This window comes from Buteo buteo, chromosome Z, assembly GCF_964188355.1.
Source record: "Buteo buteo chromosome Z, bButBut1.hap1.1, whole genome shotgun sequence".
Taxonomy (NCBI): Eukaryota; Metazoa; Chordata; class Aves; order Accipitriformes; family Accipitridae; genus Buteo; species Buteo buteo.
The window spans coordinates 36318317-36340884 of record NC_134204.1 but is presented as its reverse complement, the minus strand read 5'-3'; the positions used below and the strand labels follow the sequence as shown (position 1 = coordinate 36340884).

Below are 22568 nucleotides of genomic sequence, written 5' to 3'. Positions count from 1 at the left end.
CCCCCAGTTTATATACTAGACATGACATCACATGGTATGGAATACCCTGTTGGCCAGTTTGGGTCAGGTGCCCTGGCTGTATCCCCTCCCAACTTCTTGTGCCCCTCCAGCCTTCTTGCTGGCTGAGCATCAGAAGATGAAAAATCCTTGACTTTAGTCTAAACACTGCTCTGCAACATCTGAAAACACCAGTGTGTTATCAACATTCTTCTCATACTGAACTCAAAACATAGCACTGCACCAGCAACGAGGAAGACAATTAACTCTATCCCAGCTGAAAGCAGGACACTTCTAAGGCCCAAATCAGGCCAAAAGGGCAGTATGGTTGTTAAGATAAAGAACCAGAAGACAAAGAGTCCTGGAATTTATATCTGGCTTTCACAGAGACTGGGTAAATTTTACCTTTACTTTGCATTCTGCGTCATGGAGCATAGTTGCCTACACAGGTTTAACAAGCCCCATTCAAAATGTGTGTCCAATACTTCTTATGAACTAAAAATGCCACTTGACTTTTTCAAATCTCATCCACCTATTCTCATTTTCTAATGATATATGGTAAAATACATTGAACCAAAAGGCATCATCAACCTCAACCTGTATGGTAAAGCTAACACCCACCCACCCCCCCCCCCCCAGGTACGAACACAGGCAAGCCACATTTACACAAGCTGTCATTGCTGTATTATGGCATCAGTTCATGCCACGTTTCTTTCAGTGGGAATAAGACAACACTTCTGCCAGAAGTGACAGGTCCCTTCTTCCTTGTATCCCTCCTTCCATCCTGAGACCCCTTTCACCCTCACTCTGCTTGTGTTTGCACAGAATCCAAAGTATAGCTAACCATAGTTTTTTGCTGCAGTGCAAATCACTGCAGGACGTGGGAAGGAAAAGTGGAACTGCTTTTGGCTGCAGCAATGATTTAAACTGATCATACAAACGTTTGGTTTTCATAACATAAATGAGGATGGAATTTCTCATAAACATGCCACGAAAAAAAATTAATCCTGTGGCATACCGTATCTGCTCCCCTGCCAGTTTTCTAACATAAGGTTCACCCATGCCATTCCACAAACAGACCATATGATCCACCTGAAGGCTTCAGATTAGACACTACAATAGTATCAATTACCTTTTCAGAAACATACAGAGTAATGCTGACTCAAAGACAGTAATAATTTTATATTAATCACAAAATAATTTTATCCAACTTAAAAATAGTCCAAGAAAATATTATTTAAAACAGAGAAGTATCACCCGCTTTGAATCAGACTTTATCTCTTTTGTCTCTCTGGTGTTTGCAGACTATATAAAGGCAGGGCTTATACCACTGCCTAAGTCCACATGCAGTTTGAATCCCAGCAAACTCTTGCACAAACCCATCTCTTTACAGGACAAACAAACCACTGGTAAAGTCCAGGAAAATATTTTGGAGCATATCATTTATTCTCGATAAAATTTATGATTTGATTATATTATTTTTCATTATAATCTTATAATGTTCCTCATGTCAACAACACTAAGCTAGGTAACACTATCACTGCAGTAATGAATAAGCCTTTAGAGTGGAACTGTACAGAAATATACAGTAATTGAGAAATAGAAGTCTGGAATCAACTAGCATCAGCTGACAAAAAGCAGAAGTCAGAGACAAAATTTTGGTTGTGGGTAGACGGCCTAGTTCTAACAACCCAATAAAGTCACACTGGATTGAAGAGAATTTGAATTTACTATTGTTTAGTTAGTTTCCTACAATGCAGCAGTACACAAAGAGTTTTAACTTTCCTGTCTTCCAGCTTTCATCCCAAATAGAAAATCATTATTTTTAAGTTACTGAGAAAATGCGGTTCCTTCAGAAGCACCATTTCAAAAGAAACTATGCAGCAATTAGTTACAAACTCTTGGAAACAGAATCAACCTTATCCTTACATTCCCACTTGAGGAAGTGGAGGCAGAGACAACTGAGTCCTGTATCAAGTGCAGACTGAACCACTGCTGAGGAACAGCAATTTAAATAACACAAAGGAAAACAGCACTTCGGAGAACACAGAACAAGCATTAGCCTTTTAGATGGTGCTGTTCTCCATTCAGCATAGATTAGTGTTACAAATAGCCCACACAATGAAGTAATGTATAGCCCCTGTCAGGTAAAGCAACTCACAACTGATCCTTCTGTAGAACTGGTATCCCACCAGCATGACCAGACTATTTATCTAAGTCTTCCTGCACATGGATCAGGGACCCCATTCACCAGAAAGTCCCAAGCCCTTTGAAGACCTGCCATTTTGAAGAAATGACTGTGTGTTTTGTTCTTTGAACACCACACACATTATTTGCAGGATCTGAAAATGTCTATTACCTACCATTTTGAAGCTTCACCTGCATCAAAGGTGACAGTTTCCCATTCCCCTTCTATGCATGCATACAATGTCAGAATTTACGAACAATACCTGTGCTTTCCTTCCCTCCCACGGCTCTAGGCCAGCGATCTCTGGCTGTGGTATCCACATCATGCCCACTAATTAATTGCCTGCTGCAGGAAAAAAGCTAACATTCCCCAGAAGACAGCTCCAATCAGACATGGTATAAAATAGCAGGCATGTAAGCTGCTTCCTCTTTTTTCTTTGTAAGGACAGAAAGGTCCTTTGCTAGTGCAAAGAGAAACGGCCACTGAATCCCTGACAAGTTCCATGGACCATTGCAAGCCCAGATACTGCCATTGCTCACTCCTGGAAAGTCAGAAACCCTCAGTTTCTAACAGAATGTTACCCGCAGAGCACTTTTGCCAGTATTTTGAATCAGCCTAATAATTCATGACATATGTCATTGTATCACTGCGGAGAGTTTCGAGCAGGGAAGACACACAACACTCAATATGAGATCCTGCAAGCGTCTTCAATCTTTATTTCTAACAGGGTTCTTTTATATGATTTCTATAACATATGCCTACTAGTCATTCTCTTATTGGTTACATGAGAAAAAGTTACATTAACACACTCCACCTACTTGCGGTTACAGACTACATATTTTTACATTTTCTTCAACCACAACTCCTCATTATAAAATTCCTTCTTTCGACAAGGACACTGCGTCCTTGAGCGTCATTGGTCGCTGTTATCTTGTCTTCAGCAAACATCTTCTTGCTCACACAATGCCTCCATAGACTTGTGACCTTGTTCTCTTAACCATTCCTCAACAATTCCCCCTTTTTCTTTTTGTTGAACAATCCAAACCCGATTCACAACTGATTCTAGACCCCTCTTCACACAAGAGAAAATACAACAAATAATAACAAGTATAATAATGATAATAACAAAAAAACGAATGCCTTCCTTCATCAAGGTTTTTAATCAACCGGTAATTCCTCATTTTTTAAGCCAGTCATCAACAGGATTTACAACAACAGTAAGTTTTTTCATGTTATCTTGCAATTGGGAAAGTTTTTTATGAATAGATTCAGAGTGATCAGAAAGATTCATACAACACATTCCTTCAAACTCTTCACAACCGTGTCCCTGTGTTAACAACAAAAAAATCAATGGCAGCTCGGTTTTGTAATAAGGCATGCCGTATACTATCGACATCAGTGATGAGTTCATCTATTATTCTGGAGGTAATATTAATTTGTTTTCCTGTCCAACAAGCTAACCGTTTTAATTGGGTTAGTGCTTTGGCAGAGGGAACTTGGGGTGTAAAAAGAGATGCTAAAATAACAGTTGGGCGTTCCCACAATTCCACATTATCCTTACATTCAGGTCCCAATTGATATATTTCACATCTAACACGTTTAGATTTGTGATTCATGTTACTCATATTCAACAATCGATGAATGCTGGGAGCAAACAACGTTAATTTGCCAAGATAACACGGTCCTCCTCGTGCTTTCGTAGGTATAGCTGGCCAAGCACAATCTCCACAAATAAGAAATATTCCTGGTGGTAACATTTTTGCCTTTGTTACTTTGTCATACCCTGGTATGGGCCAATTCCAACCATTACAATAACCAGTAATGTTATAGTACCAAAAAGATCTAGGGGTAATCCAGACACTATAATTTCTTGGCTTTTCAGGTTTAAAGTTCTTAATTTTAATTAAGTCTATACCTGGATGGTCCCCAAAAGTTAAACAATAATCTCCAGGTACAGACCCCAAAATGTTAAGTTCCTGAGGCTCTATACCAGTAACATTCAATTTTTTGATAATGCTATGTGTTTGGGCTCCCAAAGGATTCATGGAGATATTGAATGTGTCACACCAATTTCTGGGGGCAATTAGTCCAGACCTAATGGTACAGAAATCAGTCTTTGCTTGATTCAGATCATCATAAATTTTGGCTGTCGTCCAAGGCCCAAATTCTTTCATGTTTTTTTAAAGGGACCCCAATTAAGCACATACAAAACGGATCAGACGGGGTAGCCAATGATAGACAAAATGAATCTTGTCCTGTCTCGTTAGCCCAAGTAACCCACGTATTCTGTCGAAGATCAACCTTGTGAAGGTTTTCCAATCCCTTTCCTAAGATAACAAACAATGTGATTAAAATCTTCATCCCTGTTATAATTCTATCCATTTTCTGTTATAAAGCGACCATAAGTTCAAAATTGTTAGTAGTGTTTAAGTAGTCTATAGTTCTATTTACAAACCAGGCATCTCAGTAGAAACGTCGTTTACAGCTGATCTAGTCCATCTGGACGGAATCCATTGTAAGCCTGTTGGGGTAAGTACACACCTGTGACCTCTTCCTTGATAAACAACTTCAGCTGGTTCTTGCCAAATTCCAGTTTTCAAATCTCTATATTTAACCTTAATTTTTGGTGACTCAGCAGACTTTGTTTTTGGCTTTATATCATGAACCCAAGCTGCAGGCTGATCTTGTCCAAAAATACAAAGATGATTTAAAGTAAACAATGTACGAGCTAGGCGTTCTTGTATATCCACAATGTCATCATTCTTTTCTAAATATCGTTTTAATACTTGATGTGTTCTTTCTGTGAGAGGCATTGATAACATCACTAATCCTCAGGTCAAGCCAAATCCTCTATTACCTCTAATTTGCTGATTTCCAGTTGTCATTCCTCTGGTTAATTGTAACAATGGCACTAACTGTGCTATCTTGCTTCCCTTTGGTATAACAATTGGAGGAAACAAAGTTTGTACTACAATATAGATTTCACCTTCAAAGTCAGTGTCTATCACTCCGGGCAGCACAAATATTCCTTTTACTCCACTTGATGAACGTCCCAACAGCAATGCCCCTTGTCTCTCGCCATTTATAATTATTGGTCCGCATATTCCTGTAGCAATCTTTTGCGGTTTAGTATCAATAAGTGTAACATCTACTGCTGTTGCCAAGTCCAATCCGAGGCTGCCACGCATTGCTGGAGATAGTTGTACCGCTGAGATGAGTTGAGATGTGGCTCTGGAGTGTAAGGTTGTCCTTCAATGACACCGGAGCCGCGATTGGTGTCCTCGCGCTGTGACCCCTCGCGCTCGACATCCCGTTTCCTGATCGACGGCACGCAGTGGTACTGTGGGTGTCTTCCCGACAGTTCTGGCACCAAACTCCTAACTCCCTGCACTGTTGTCTCTTGTGACCTATCTTTCCACATCTATAACATCTAAACTTTCCACCCCACTGTCATTAGAGCCTCTATTTCCCCCTAGTGGCTTTAAAGGTGCAAGGGTGGCTGCAAAGACTTGTTGTTGCTGCTGCTGACCTTCAATTAACTTCTCTCCTAGTCTCTCTAATGATTCCACTAACATTGCTTGTGGACCCATAGGGACCTTGCTCATACGTTCTAACATTAGTTCAATTGGCGCATCAGCTGGCAAAGTAACCAATACAGCTCTGGTGGCAGCGTTACAGTTTTCCAAAGCACATTGTCGCAACAGTGCAGCTTTTAGAGCCGGAGATATATTTGCCTTATTCAAGGCTGCTGTGAGCCTATCCACAAAGGCCGCAAAGGGCTCTTGGGTTCCCTGTTTGAGTGACAAATATGATGGAGTGGCTGGAGCTTCCCTCACGTTTGGCAGGGCTTCCCAAGCCAAATGCATGGACTCCAGACATTTCTCGGGACCCATTTCTATCTGCATTGTCACATGTGCAAAGGCTCCTGTGCCCATCAGTTGATCTACTGTAACGTCAGCCAACGGGTCACCTTGTGCCCGTGCTGTCTGAGCCGAGAAGTCACACAGTCTTTGCCAGTGTGCATACCATAACAATAGCTGTGAGGGGGTTAATGCCATACAAAATACCCCTTTAATATCTTCTGGCGTTAACACATGCATATTCCAAATATAATTTAACAATTGTTGAACTGGTTCACTTTGTACCCGATTCATTGACCGTTGCTCGTAACTGCATTAACAGTTTCCAGTCTAAAGCATGATAGGCAGCTTGCTGTCCCCCTGGTATAGGCGTAAAAATAACCGGCAAAGCCTGCATACCAGCAGCAGCAGCGACTACTTCAAAATTTCCTTCAGCTGCTGCGTGAGTAGCTAAGGAGTTCCAGTCTATTCTTGATAGCTGTTTTTTGGCAGCCACTTTCCTGCCAGAAGATATAGACAACTTTTCTAACTCTGTCATAGGTGGAGGATCAGGAAACTCCATCTCCCCCTCCTCCTCCCCTGCAGTCTCCTCATCACTTAACAAGGGTGCAGCAGGTTCTGGAGGATTAGGAGACGGTGATTTCACTGGTCTTTTCACTGTAACTGATGCACAGTTATTAGGAATCGCATCATATCTATAATCTATTGTAATTTTCCCAGGCTCTCTACCTATTGCCCCCTTGCTGGGCATTTCTTCCTCTAGGGCTTTTGTTGCTACAGCAGCTACTTTCTTTTCACAATGATATTTCTTTAAAGCGTTTATGGTTTCTCTCCATGGTCTCAACAATTTCTTATATTCCTTACTTTCCCTCTTTTCATCTATAATAGCATCCCATAACATATCTCTATATTTTCTCCACTTGTCCACAGAAAACAATTGCCCGGGATCCCCAAAGAATCCTTTGGCTGTACCTAGTGCTACCAGCCCCGCCAACTCTTTAACACAATTGGCTCCTTTCTTTTCTAAAATTCTTTGTAATAATTGTAAAGCTACCTCTTTTTCCATATTTTCTTTCTCCTTTGATGTACGCTGGCCAGCGTTTTCAATGCAGCACTTCCGAAGAGGAGGTAGCGGACGGACGGCGAAGAATTCTTGGAATGTTCAGACGCGGCTTCTCTGTGCCCACACAAACAAGCTTTCGTCCCCTGCTGGCTGCACGGCAGGACTTTTCCGTCGATCTGCTCCTCCCCGCTGGTTTCCACAGGGAAAGTGTAGGTCCCCCGTCTCTGTCTGCTCCACCGAGTCTTATGAGCAGATTTGAGAAGCCCTCCGTCTGTTTCTCGACCTAACAGATTTGAGGGTCCCTGTTCGTAGGTCCCTGTTCGGACGCCACTTGCGGAGAGTTTCGAGCAGGGAAGACACACAACACTCAATATGAGATCCTGCAAGCGTCTTCAATCTTTATTTCTAACAGGGTTCTTTTATATGATTTCTATAACATATGCCTACTAGTCATTCTCTTATTGGTTACATGAGAAAAAGTTACATTAACACACTCCACCTACTTGCGGTTACAGACTACATATTTTTACATTTTCTTCAACCACAACTCCTCATTATAAAATTCCTTCTTTCGACAAGGACACTGCGTCCTTGAGTGTCATTGGTCGCTGTTATCTTGTCTTCAGCAAACATCTTCTTGCTCGCACAACGCCTCCATAGACTTGTGACCTTGTTCTCTTAACCATTCCTCAACATATCACATGCACAGAAGCTTTGAAAGGCTGTCCTGTATGGCCTTTTACACAGGCCATGCTGGAGCTCCTCCTGGGTAACTCCACTGCAGCCAATGGAACCACATCACTAATACTTGGTCCATAGTCCCCAGGAAACCAGGCTTTACAAATGGAAAGTATATGTTAATCCCTCCAGAAATTAAGGCTAAGTAGTCAGTGTCATACATCTAACAGATGAAAGTGCAGGCAATACAAAGTTTGCACTGGGCATACCTGACTCCTGACAGCCCCAAGCATGGGATTCCACCGTGTCCCCACACACAAAACTCCCTGCACGCAAAACAAATACAGTCAGTGCATTCAATTACAGTAGAGGGGAAAACACTGGCCATAGTGTTTAAGGAACACCAAGGTGAACTGTAGGAGAGTGACAAGGAACAATAATTGAAGGTCTCACTTGAAAAAAGCATGCAAAGTGTTATATGAAATTTATGTCCCCTAGAAAGATGTTTTAAGGTGGCTAGAAATAAAAAGGCCAAAGGCAAGTCTGTGGAAATTTGTACATGGAAACAGACTATCAGTGAAGCCTTTAATCACTGTGACTTTACTTTTCTCAGAATATTCTGGCAGCACAACGAGCTTTCTCAGTTTTAGAAATCAGAAGATGCTTTAGTATTTTCTCTGATATTTTTGTAATAAGCAGATACAGTGTTTGTATTACTGTTCATATTGCATATATTTTAAGGGCAGTACTTTCATCACCTTTGAGACACTAATACTACAAGACGCTAAATACTAATACGTTAAGACGATAACACTAGCTTAATACAGCTTTATAACACGTCCCTAGAGATATTTACAACTACCCCTTCTAATAAAACAAGAAGGTGAACTAGGGCTGAAGTGGAATAAGGTACCTGTAAGCCTCACCTCCCTTGACCTACCTAAAATCCACATTGATTTGAGTCTTAGCCCACCTTACACATACAGAACAAATCACTCAGAAGGCAAAACAGAGTACCATCACTTAGCATCTCCAACATTCAAGCACTGCAACTGCTCAAACACCAATAACGAAACCCAAGGTAAACCTCTTTGCTCACAGACCGCTAAGGCATTTGAATGAAACTTAAAACTTTACCCTCCTGAAACCTTGGTTATTTAAGAGAACCACTGATGGAATCTCCTAGCTAAGGACACCATTTTATACCTGTTCAAAATCCAATGAAAACCCAAGTGTTCTCTGTAACGATTGTCTGCATACAACTTGAGCAATATGCAAAGCGTTCTTAGTGAGTCAAATTCAAGTGAGTGAAGACAGAATTTTTTTCCTGCATTCTGTTTGCAGGAATGTATTACAGGAAGAAAATAGAAGAAAAAGGAAAAAAAACCAAACCAAACAACCACAACACACCAAGATGCACAGAGTTAAACAGCATTTAAACGTTATACCATTTCTACTCATCAGAAGACTCTAAATTGGCAAGAATACTTAAATGTACACTATGTCACCATATTCTGAAAAAGATTTAACTATGGGTATTGAAAAACTTCATCCTGAGTCTATGAAAGATTCTCTTAACCTATTACTACTTTAAAAACAAATATAAGAGGAGTATCTACACCTTCCCATCTCTTTTCTACCTAAAGAAAACCTCCTTAACTTGCCAGAAGTTCCCTTACAAGTAGTTCAGTCAGAAAAATCTGTGTTTATATCCAGGATGTGTTCATTCAGTGCCTAGAAAACTGTATTTACACCAATAATAAATGTGACCCCAAGACACCATAGAACAGATCTTGGTGTAGTCCAGTGTTTTCATCTCTTCTCAAGAGAGAAATACAAACAGCTCAGAGCAGGCGAGTGAAAGTGATCAGAGGTAGCGATTTGAGGTTGGCCAATGTTAAGGAGAGACTCAAGAGGCTAGGACTATTTAATTTAAAAGCAAAAGCACATGGAGATTAGGGATTGGGATTTCCAGCCTGCACAGGGGAAAGGTCACACCAGGATGTGCAGGTTTATCTTCATTCTCCTGCAAAGCCAACAAGCTGCTGCCAGATGATCTGTTCTCTCCCCCTCACAGACTGCCTGTCCTTTTTTTCTTTCCCAAACCTTTTCACAGTACACTCAGCAGCAAACAGACAGCACTGCTCTGTATCACCAGCAAATGCAGACAGCAGATGAAATGTAGCAGTCATAGATTGAAGAAAGCAGAACAGAAGAAAAAGCAGAATTAATGAGGAGAAAAATAAATAAAGCACAGAAAATCTGCTTGGAATGCAAGTGAAAATAGCAACAGACAGGCTCAAGCAACAGGGTCACTGCAAAGAATAAGCCACAGCATAGGTGCAATCAGAGACTACATCTGCACTGGGAAAGCTTACAGAATAATTCCCACAGTTGCTGCCACACCAGAACTGCCACACACGAACTGTTCTTAATACTAACACCAGCCTCTATTTTTACTAAGCCTAGTAATGGTAGAAAATTATCCTAGTCACCAGAACTATGACAGCTGAAGTAAAGCATTGTTTTAGATAAGCTAGCATCAGAAAAAGCAAGAATACCGGGCAACTTCTCTGCTGGCAAGGCAAGCAAGGTATAATTCAGTAAGTGTTGATTTCTTCCTGATTAACCATGCCCCTAAAAGTCTTGACTTCTGAATGGCTTACTAAGCTCTCACTATTACACACAACACTCATGCAGGTATATTTTGGCTCAGACATTGAACTCCGTGCTCCTATTCCTATTCTCTGTTTGCTCCTTTTTGCCTTTTACTAAAGCAACAAATGTTCCTATCTTCCTCCTTCCTCCGAGGTACCATCATCATTTAAACAAACAATAATTATCAAACTAACTTTGTCCAGTTAATGACCTTATCTCAAACAATGTTGCTAATACTATTTTTTGCTGTCAGCTTATCCCCATAATTTTGGGTGTAACTCTGAAAACATTAGAAGGACATGCTCATGACACACCACCTGCATTTTTTTATATGCATCTTGCATGCAGGGCACTGAAGGAAAAGCCTTCAGGAAGAGTTCAATATATAGTGCAATTCTAGCTACATTTACCAAATTATGCCTTCTGCATCACTTCTGAGACTATGTTCATTCTATTCAGTGCATGAAAGTGAACAACCTCCATCTTGCATTTGAAATAGCTTGTAAATACTTCTGTGCCTTTGAGGAAACAATAACTGAAGGACAGAAATTGCACAAAGATATACAGACAGCAACAGGACTCTGGCATGTCTTCCGCACCGACCAGCTGCAGACAAATAAATGTGATGCCTTCTGCAGGAATTACTGCCTGAAACCAGGCCTTTTCTACAGGTGAGAGACGACTCTCACTATTCACGTGACCTGAAAGCTGTCCAGCTCTAGCATGTTAGATCCCACTGCTTCAACCCCTAGACGGTTCTCTTCTTCTTCCAACACTAGTTTGCAATTCACTGGTCCACAAATACCAGTGAAGTTGCAAGGGCAAAACAAGAGAACATTTTTTCTTTCCCGGCCCTAGGGCCACCCACGCTGCTTGCTCAAACAGCACTATCCCCTGCACAAAAAAGGACTGCATAGCTTTGAATTCGCCCTGGCAGTAAACGGTTAGTAGAGGTAAGGGCCCAGAGAAGCCCAACAGTTGATGTATGTTGCCAGCTACCTGAACTCACCTAGATGATGTTAACACAAACAGATGCCTGGCTCTTTTTCTTCCAATGAAGTATGCCTTTCGTTCTGCAACTAGTGCCTCCAAAAACCAGGTACACGTTTGACGTTCGCAAGTTTTACCCACCTAACAAGTAATGCGTTTCTCAGTATTCACTTCAGTAACTCCTTAAGTGCTGCCCTGTTTGCTCACGAACTCGAGGCCGTAACGTAAAGTTTCCGCCAGTGGAGCGCTACCCTCTCGAAAAGCTACGTGTGCCTTCTCCACGGCACATGAAAAAAAAACAACCCAGGCGGCAGAGGCCCGCAGAAGGCTGTTCAGAGGCGGCGTTGCCCGACCACCTCCCACCTCCCGCCTCCCGTCAGGAGCCGGTGCAGCGCCTGAGCGACAGCACCCGCCGCCCCCGGCCCGGGGCGGCCTCCCCCGCACCAGCACCGAGCGGGGCCGCAAGCTTCCCGCCGGCACCGGGGCCGCAAGAGCCCGCCTGGAGAAAGCCGCTGGTTTCAAGCCCTTCCCGCGGCTGAGCAGCGTCAGGCGGGCCCCGGCCCGCACGCCCGCCCCGCGGCCCCGGCCTCTCGTCGGGCCGCCCCTCCCTCGCCCGCCGCCGGCCCCGCGGCCACCTGCACACCGCCCGCAGCTCAGCCGCCGTCTCCGCCGCGCAGCCCAGCTCCGCCGCCGCCGCCGCGCAGCCCAGCTCCGCCGCCGCCGCCGCCAGCGAGAGGTCGGGCGGCCCCAGCTGCTGCCGCCAGCAGCGGCCGAGGGCGCCCACGCGGAAGACGCGGGTGTACAGCTCCGCCGCCTCGTAGTCGGGCGCGGCCGCGGGCCCCGCCGCCTCCGCCGCCGCCGCCGCCATGGCCGCCGGGCCCGCGCGCGGCCCGCTGGGGCCTGTAGTCCGCCGCGACGACCGTCACCGGCCGCAGCCAAAAGGCGTCACGGTCGCCTCAGGCGCCGCGGCCCTGGGGGCGGGCGCGGGGAGCGGCGGGGCCCTCCCCTCCCGCGGCGGCTCTCGGCCGGCAGGGAAGTTGCAGGCAGGCCGCCAGGCCGGCAGGCCCGCCGCTCTCCCACCCACCCACCCGCCCGCCCGCCGCTGGCTGGGGCGGTGTCGGTGCCCGCCGGCCGATCTGAGGGGGAGGCGGGGCGGGAAGGCTGCCGCCCCAGCAGACGGCGCGGCGCGGCGCGGCCGGCGTCTGCGGCGGCGAGGGGAGGGGAGGGGAGGGGAGGGGAGGGGAGGGGAGGGGAGGGGAGGGGAGGGGCGGGTGGCGGGCCCGGCAGGCGGCGGGCAGCCTCGCCGGGCGGAAGGGCGGCGAAGGGAGCGGGGCGGGCGGCTGCAGAGCTCCTCCGGCGACGCCGGGAGGTGCCTGGCAGCATTCGTTAAAAACAAACAAAAAAAATCCTAAAAAAAAGTAAATAAGTCGTTAAAAATGCACCGTGTCCGTGGCTTTACAGCGGTACAAAGCCTTTCATCGTGCTTTAGTGAAAAACTGCATTTTCTCCTGAAAAAGTGAAAACTTAATGCTCGTCAACTGTTTCTTCTGTAGCACTAGCGTGTTTAATAACACAGTGAACATACAGCCCTTGGCCACCACCTCTCTTCCTAGCCCTGTGGGGTTAGTGATGCACTCCAGTTGCTCCCGGAGCGTTCCGGGGAGTATACAACGAATGCTGCAGTGGATGAATGCAGAATATTCTCGTCCTTGAGCACCTGGGAACGCCCCGCTGGAACAGTGTGACAAAGGTGCTATGAGCACAACCTGTTAAGAAAGAGGCAGAAGTAATTCTGGATTGAGCTAACCTGATACACCTCTTGCGTGTACCAGTTGAACCACAGCCTTCTCGCTCGCTTCAAGCCCAAATACCTTGTTACTTACATGAAAATAATACTTGAAGAGAAGGTGTGTTAGCAGGTGGTTTGTTCGAGCAGTGGGTGAAGACAAGACCGGAAAAAGTTCACGAAAGGAGACCGGTTCTTTGCAAGCTGTGTGGAAGGGGGAGGGTGCCAAGAGTAGAAGGTCACGACATTTGCCTGCCTCTTTCACAAAGGAAAGTAGTTGGGGGGGAGGGGGTAAGGATGTAATAGCACAATCCCATGATATGTGAGCGTATTTTGCTTCGTTCAGCAATGATAGCGTGGTCTGAAGCCCTTATACCTCACCCAGTTATATTTAGACTTGCACAGCATTTCAGGGCTGAATTCTTTATTAGCTGTCACTCACCTCTGCCTCTTAATTGCAGTTATTATTCCTCATAATGGAAGTTTTGCTAAGCTTCAGGTTACTTTTCCTGTAGTTATTGACAGTCTCTGTTTCCTTCGCCAGTTACACCCTCTGCTTTCTTCATCCGTCACCTTTGCACATCATGCCACTCCCCAGCTCTGGAAGAAGCTCCTCATTAAGGGCTGTTGCCCTTGCCACCTGTTGTATCCTCCCTGAAACCTGCTAGTTGTTCCAGGAGGCATTCTCATTCCAGTTTCCAAAACCATGCCTACCTTTTTATGTGTTTGTTGTTATCCCCTATGCTCTGTTTATGTCATGAACATACCTTTCCCCTTTGTGTACTTGCAGCATTACCTGAAATTTGAAAACACCCCATCACTTATCTGATGTGGCCATGTCTATGGTGGAAGCAACAGGGCTGTATCGATCTAATTGTAGTGTTGACATGAACATGTAAGAGAACTTTTGGTCAAGAGTAGCAGGATTAAATGCTACTCTTCTAGAAAACGATCAGAGATTTTTAGTGTTTGGAGAGAGGAAATAAGATACTGGCTTCAAAAACCTCCTTTGGAAAACCAAACACACCAAACTGTGGAAATCAGTGAGCTGGAATTTTTGTAAGGCCACGTGAAAACAACATCACAGAATTCCCCAGCGCAAGGGCGGTCACTGCCAACCACAGTGCTATGACAGAGGGGAGCATGGTTTGTAAGGGGCTAGAGACTACTGTGCTGTAATTATTCATGCTTCTTGGAATAATCCCCTTGGGCTGTTCACTTAGATATATGAAATTGCTCACTGCGTCTCTTCCTTCTCCCCATGACAGGTTTGATTTTGGAGTTTTTCTGTATTAGTTAAAAAAACCCAATGTGTAGTATGTAAACCTCAAGCAGGAAGACTGGATAAGTAGAAGTTCAAGGAGCAGCAAAGTTGAAAATACCAAAGCTGATAATTTTTAACCATGAGAGGATAATACGTTTTCTGTTTCACTTCCAAACTTCAATACTAAGAAGTCATATACTTATAGAGCAACTCCACTCAATCCAAAGCCTCTTAAGAACAAAGAGCCATTTATTTTTATAGCTTGGAATTAATCTGCCCTTTATACACTAGGCACAAAGCACATGGGCATTTCGAGGTTTCCAAGAGGTACTTACTTTTCTCTGCTGGAGAGACTTTAATAATTCAACAGTAAAGCAATGAAGGATATATGAAGAACTCGAGCAGTGTAAACAAGGCAAGTATTAAGCTGAATTCTTTAAGACAAGAAGTGCTGAAATCCAAAGAGCGTTCAAAGACCATTGGAGTTGGAGGAGAAGTGGAGATAGGGCAAAAGACGACTGGAAAACAAGCTAATAAAAGCACCCTACATGCAAGAGGAATGAAGAGAAATTGTAACTAACATCCTACTGAGGTAATCAGGTAGCCTGTATTTTGTAGTACTGTGGTATCCTGCAAGCTTAAGAGACTGATCTTCAGTGCTCACAGGTGCACTACTCCAGCTACAGTCAGTAAACACTGTGGATACACAACCATTCTGAAAAGCTGGTCCTAAATGGTCCAGGAAGTCTGAGGCAAAGACATTAATTAAACCCTTTAGTTCCAGGCTAGTCTTTCACCACAAGAAACTCCCTTCATTCCTTTCTTGATTCACACAGCCTCAGAAATACATAAATATGTGTCAAGTTAATCACATTCCATGGCAGTATTGAATAGTACTTGCTCTAACAGATACAGGCTTAATATAATGACATGCTAATGCTTATGAAAGGGTAGTTTTATGGCTTAACCATAAATCAGATTTTATGCGATTCTCAGCCCTGGCTCACATCACTAAATTTAGAAAAGTGATTTAAAGTACCCTGGGCTTTCACTTCAACCCAGAAAAATCACCATGATCATCACTTATGCTCCAATAAGAGTGTCATGACACTAACAAAATTAGTGTTTGTAGGTAGTTTGAAAAAACTTCAGAGCATCAGTATTGAGGATTATTTTTGTTCGATATTTTAGAATTGGCTCCGTCCTTGTTCATCACCTCAGTCTTGAGCTCTGCGGTACCTTTGTACCTTGGCAGACAAGGAACTTTGTCACTGGTTTTTACGTACTGTCTCAGCACAGCAATTACAGAGATACAGAAAGGTTCCAGGGTTATAATTTCAGGAGATGGGGCTTCAACAGCCGTCAGTTTTTTCTTTGCCATGCCCTCTACTGCAGGCCTTTGTTCTGAGGATGCAGCTGTCTTCTGGACGGCAGCACCCAAAGCACTGATCAAACCCAGTTGAAAGTACTCCCTCAGTCCTTCTTGAGGAGCATTTTTTAACTTGGCCTAAGCTCAGCCATAGCATTTATAGTATGATCTCACACAGGGATGCATTGGTATAGCCAGCCTGGTGTTCACCAAGAATAGGAATGAATGGGAAAGCCTAGCAATGTCTTGCCTGCTACTGTTTCCAAAATTCCCATGCAAATGAACAGTGCTCTGGTGGTGTGACAATCTCTGCATCAAAGAGTCTCAGAGGCAGCCACTAGCATCTTTCACTATTACACCTGAAGAGGAATGATCCATTCCTAAAATGTAGCTATAGGTGGGACAAAAAGTAACTTACATTACTTTTACAATAAAGTAAAATATTAATACACATTAATACATTCATAAAGGCTCTGCACAGATCTTTATGTCTAAACAGATTGCATAAAAACAGCTGCAGGCAATTTGAAAGCTGTGTAACTAAAATATAATGCTGTCCAAAGACAGACGTTGAACTAATTTTTGCATCTCTCCTCAAAAGTGAGAGCACTTCCCCAGGATAGCATGTTGTTTTGCCTGGGTAGAGCATGTTGTTTCACTCTCACCCAAGATACACAGAAACAATTGGGGGGGCGGGGGGAGAAGGAAAGAAGGAAACATCTGTGGTTGGTAACTTCTGAACTACTTCATGGGTGAATATTGCTTTTACATAACCCAAATGAGAGTCAGATGAATGCAGGATGCTTTCATCTCATGAATGTTGAGCGGTCAGAATGATTTCCCTGAAGGGTCTACCTCTAATGCTTGTCCTTGCTTGCCATTAAAACAGCTGAAAGTTGAAGAGGAAGACAAGCTTAAGATGATGACAGGGATGCATACAATCCAAAACCAGACCAAACAAAGGTCTAGTCTTCAGGCCTTAAATGTTGCTGACTCAAGTCATTCTGATGTTTAGAGCTGAATTTGGGTATATTACTGGAAAAAGGAACAAGCAAAGTTAGACACAAAGCAGCAGTAGTATCACAGAGTGGACACCATCTGCAATTGTGGAGTATGTTACATGTTATTTTCAGTCATGAGCAAGCACAGCCATAAATAAAATTTTGGTCAGGAACTCAAGCTGCTGCAGTTGTACCAAACTTCTACTCCAGCAGTAATTTCCTAGCATACTCATTTCAAAGCTGGTTTGTACAGTGAAGCACTTCAACAATACAAAAATGCAAACCATGAATGCTGTTTTCACTTGCAGCTTCTTTGGAAATTCATCATAAATATAATTATTGGATTTGGGCATGCACTAGATCATGTTTGCTTTTTGTTACGAGTTGGAAAGGAATGCTTCAGGAGATCACATTTGGACTTGAAACTCCATTGGTGAAATTCCCAGCTAGAAAACATGCCATGTCTGTGATATTTGTAGGACAAGGAATTCTATTAATTGAAGATGCTTTTGCATATTACCTACACACCAGAAAACCTTCTGGTTTTATTCCCTATTGCCTAAGAGTCAAAGCCTCTTCAGATACACTATTCATTTTCATTTTGTGAAAATTGACTTTTTGTGAAACTAATGGAGTTTTCAGATTTAGTTGTGAAGGAATGTCACGGGCAATGGAGGAAAAGCATTTTAGACAACAGAAGAGAATGTTCTATAAATTGCTTCTTGCATCAGCAATGACACACTAATCAAGAGCTTTCCAGGATTTCAGGCTTCCAGAGTGTGATTACAAATCAATTTTTCTTGCATCAGAGAAACATCTCTTCCAAGCCTTAAGTTCTGCTGCTACTCCTGATCATTCCTGATGGGCACCTAGACTAATTCCCAGCAGCACATACTCATTTCACATGCAGTTGCAAAAGCACTAGTCCATTTCCTTAACTGTCCCTCTGGTAAAGGCAGTCCTAAAAGAGACATACAGCTGCACCATTTTTATTTTAATGGAAAGGTGGCAAGGTGACAAAGTTGAGAGGCAATGACAGATTGTTTTTAAATCCTAATAAATTTATGGAATGGAAAATTATTATTGCAATGAAAAACATGGTCCTTATTATTATAAATACTTCTAGTTTGATTCTAACTTGATTTTTCTTTGCACATTTCATCCATGTATTAAGTAATAGAGTGAACCTTGCCATCGAACTTTGTGAAGTTGTGCTTTTTATGAATTCCTATTAAATCATTTTTGCTAATACCCTTCAGCGGTCCAAACCACTCATTTTGTGACAAATTGGCATAGAATTATTTATACAGAGACCAAAGATGCACAAGGGTAAGAGAGAAACATACAAAGGAAAATTGAGTTAGAATTAATTTTTCATTATTTGCACAGAGATAGGGATGTAAAAAGGTAGGAGAGACCCTCACATTCAGTCATGAGGTTCAGAGAAGACTCCCCTTGCTTTCTAAACTCCTGTGGGAGCTTAGGTGTGGCTGGGTCCACTTCTAGTCCCAGACTTGGTCAACAGTTTATGTCTAAAGGAATTATGAGTGTAACAGCAGTCTGAGGTTCATTCACAGTTTGCGGTGAATCATAGGATTTAGAAAAGGCGGTATTTGTACTATACTTGCTATAGGATACCCAGGTTAATTCACACACATGCGTGCAAACAGAGTAAGAGAGAGAGATATATAAGCAAAGGTATACCTGTTAAATATTCCCCTCAAGTTCAGTGAAAATATTCACATCAAATGTCTCAGCACTTTTCTCAATGGGTGAAGGGTTGAGCCTCAAGGAGCGAAGGGTATCAGCCCAGGCCCTGTCGTCAGCTTTCAGTGACAGTCCTCCAATTTTCACAAACTGGAGAATTTGCGAGCTCTGAGAGGCGTCCCCCTGAGAGGGAGATGCTGGTCGCAGCTGGACCCGCTGCGGTCCGGGAGAGCACAAAGGGCCTTGCTTACGACCACTGTTTATAGGTTCTTGAGATGATTGGCTTTAGTCATCAGCAAATTACAGGAATTCCAGTAACACTGGTACCGTTTTCACATGAGCTGTGATTCAGATAAGGAAGTCTCCAAGGCTGTCAGGCAGTAACTAAAACCAGATAAGGGATGTTCCAAGGCTGTCAGGGGATGACTAATATTCCTGCTCCCATTCCCCACCTCCGCCAGGTAACAGGAATCCTTGGTATGGCCAGTGCAGCTCCCTGCCTTAGCCATGCAAGAGTTCCTGGTGTGGTCAAGGAACACTTAACTGCCCAAATCATTACACAAATGCTAAGGCCTAACGGGAATTCCTGAGATCGTAGAGTGGCCGACGGGGAGCAGGGGGGAATGCACCACCACAAGTCCCCATCTTACTCTTTGTACCATCTCCATAGATTAACCCTAGCAACAATTTTTGTGCTACTTTAAGGGCTTTCTGTTATACCAAGTGGTGCTTGGTTGAAAGCTGGCTGTTGCCATTATCTTGAGAAAACGAGCAATGTATGTTCACTTGCGCCAGGGTAAGCGCCAGAAACTGTCCATGTACATTCATTCTCCTCCCACTGACTGTCAGTGAACAGAGTACTTACTGGACAGCCTTTTGGTTGCAAGTGCCTACATCTGGCAAAAAAGCAGTGTGAGAATTTTTCAGTGTGCTTTGCAGAGGAGCACTTTTGATTCCTCCTACGTGCCTGGTGGTCTCTTACAGCAAAATTGTTTCTGAAGTGGTTAAATGTTGCGTTTCCTTTCCATGAGTGTTATTCATTGAGGCATCATGAGTGAGGAGACTAGATAACAGAGCTGACTGGAAGAATTGTGCTTCAGAAGTGTTCAGGTAAGAGCAACTTTTGTGTATAGGTAGACTCCTGCTTAGTAAACTCCCCTGAGGTTGTCAGTCTCTCCAGTTATGTCAGTGACAGGCCTCCCAGCTATCAATCTGAGGGCAAGCCAGTTTGTCTGCACACAGATCTATTGCCTAGAGTCCTGAAGGGACATCAAGAGAAAGGTGTTTCAGGACTCTTAGGCTGTTTTCTGTGCTGCATGGTCTTTGTCCCTTATATCCAGATCAGCAAGTCTAATTTGTCCTGAGTAGCTCAGTGAGTAGTTTGTGAGAGTTGAATCTGTAGGGCTGAACCTCATGTTCTGCTTTGGAAGAACCTTCTTCTTCAGTTAAGCTGTGGAATTTCTTGCATAAAACGTTGTGGATGCGGAAGGTTTATGCTGGTTAAAGAGAAGTCCAGACAAATTGATAGAAGAGTAATCTGGTGAGCATTTTTATATACATGGTCAAGAAATTCTTGAGCTGCAAAATAATGGAACTGGGTAAAGGAGTATACATTCTTGCCATGTTCTTACATTTTTTGCACGCCTGCATTTTTTGACAGTGGCAGAGCCAGGATACAAAGCTAAATGGATACTGTGGCCATTTTTGTGTTCTTACTGTACTCAGCTCACTGCTCTTTTATTTTTTAAGAGAAGAAGGTGCAGAAAAGTCCCACCCTCACCAAACACATTCCATTATCATTAGTACTCCCCAGATCAGACTGCATGGATTAACTGACCTATGAATCTTTTCAAGAAATGTTTCCTGGAGCATCTAAAGGATGGAGATAATAGCAGGATATTTTTTCTGAGTTTTGGGAAGTTTATTTTTGACAGTGGCTAATTTGTCTGTTGGGAAAATCTTAAAATAATTTATTCTGTTGATACAATTTATACCTTAATAGGTATGACGGAGTCTTCCATCCTGTATAGCATCCAAAGCTCTAACAAGTTACCTTTAAGCAGTGCTGTCCACAAGTCAATTACTTTCTATCTCACTAGTAAATGGTGCATAAAATTAAAAAAAAAACCAAAACAACCAAACCCACTCATCTTCTGAAAAGGCAGGGATAACACAGATTGCAATGCTAGCAATAGGCAAATAACATTCTACTGTATACTGCCTTTTCATCTGGCACAAAGAGTAACCCTAATCTTTTGAGGTTTTTGCAAAAACCTTTAAGTTAAAGGTGAGTGCTGTGAAGAGTGAAATGATGTTGATGGGGCAGGGAGCACACCAATCTCCACCATCATGTTCTGCTGAGAGCATCTGTCCTCTGATCCTGGGTATAGACAACTGAACTGCTTAGTGGGCCTTTTTGGTATTCTGTACTATCCAGACAATCACAGACAGAAAAATCTCAGCTGTGAGTGATGATTCTCAATGGATCTGCATAGCTTCCAGTTCTAGTGTCACTGGATGGAACCAAGAGCACGTGATTTTCCATGCCAATTATTGGGGGTTTTTTACACAAATTCGTTAAAAATAATGCTGAGTATTTCTTTACACTTTGTGTTTGAAAAAGTCTTAAAAAACTCTGCAGTTTTGTTCAGCTGCCACTGTGTATAGCCTTATCTATGGCTTTCTCTGGAATTCTAAGTTAAATCCAGCATTCCAGTCATCATCTTCATATCTTGCTATGGTCACAGTTACTAGAGAGATTACCTCACTTCATCTCCTTATGGTATGGCATGAAATCTACATACCACTTCATTAGTATAAACACCAACTGTGTGAGGCAGATAGACTGTTCATGCTGCCAAGCAAATTAATTTGCAACTTGCCTCTCCAGAATAGTATAAAAGCAAACCTTGATGTCTTCAGAACAAAATATATGAATATATGGTAACCTCCTTCAATATAGGCTTCCCACTCATAGCCAACAGAATAATCTCCCATCTACTAAACAAAGCCCAGCTGTTAGTGACAAGACTGACAATAATCACACACATTTCTTATTGTGTAGACATAATTCAGGGAGGTACACTACCATTAGAAACTGGAAGCTATTCCTCAAAAAAAAAAATCTGTTGAATTCCAGTGATGATAATTACTAGTGATTATTCACCAACTGCTAATGTGGTCTGGATTTAGACATTCCAAAATAGGGACAGCCTGGCAGTTTTTCACATGGGTGCATGTTCAGGCTAAATTTTTAATTTTTAGCTTCTAACAATAACTCTTGGTAAGGAAAAAGCTAGTATTCAGTAGCTGAAATCTGTACTGCCTAAGCTTCATACAGTTTTAGGCTTACTTTACAGCCATATAATAATTCAACTTGAAAATAAATTGAAGTCTAGAAGGCAGAGGAGGAAGTGTTGCCTAAAGCCTGTTAAAATAAAGAATGTCAGATGCAAGATGATTTCATCTTTCTGGTAGAAGAGATTTAGACTGGGTCAAAGGAAAAAGACAAGTTGTTATTAATTCATTTCCACCCTGGAAGCTATGCGGCATGAGATTTGTTGGAAGAAATCACATCTTTTGTGAGACCAGATGGTACAGCTGGAAAAAGATGACAAGCTTTCAAGCACACAGAGCATTCATTAACTGATAACACAGATGTAGCAAACTCACAGCTAACTACAGAACAATACAGCATGTGTGAGTAAATAGATCTCTCAAACCTTTTTGAAAAAGTCTGCTTAACCCTGACCTCTATAGTCCTCTCTTTAGGGGGTTCAGGCACTCATCTAAATCTTATAAATTGAGTTTCCAGTACTGAAAGAAGTAAGCATTTACTGGAAACCTGAAATGGCAGTCCATGTGAACCATTTGAAAACGGATTTTTTTTAATTGTGGGTTTTGTTGCTGTTGTTCTTGCATTCTTTTCATCTGGAACAGAGCTGATCTTACTGTTTGACCAGATCAGCAGTAGTGTCAATGAAAGGGAGAGAGGAGGAATGCATGAG

General features: G+C 42.9%; 1 protein-coding gene across 1 annotated transcript in view; it reads right to left on the bottom strand.

The window, feature by feature from the left end:
• SNAPC3 (small nuclear RNA activating complex polypeptide 3) overlaps positions 1-12655 on the bottom strand; it is a 28719-nt gene extending 16064 nt beyond the window's left edge. Inside the window, exon 1 of the mRNA XM_075019813.1 lies at positions 12070-12655. Within this exon, the coding sequence (XP_074875914.1) occupies positions 12070-12302 (233 nt within the window). The 5' untranslated portion in view covers positions 12303-12655. The remainder of the gene's footprint in view (positions 1-12069) is intronic.
• Between the last annotated feature and the right edge of the window lie 9913 nt (positions 12656-22568).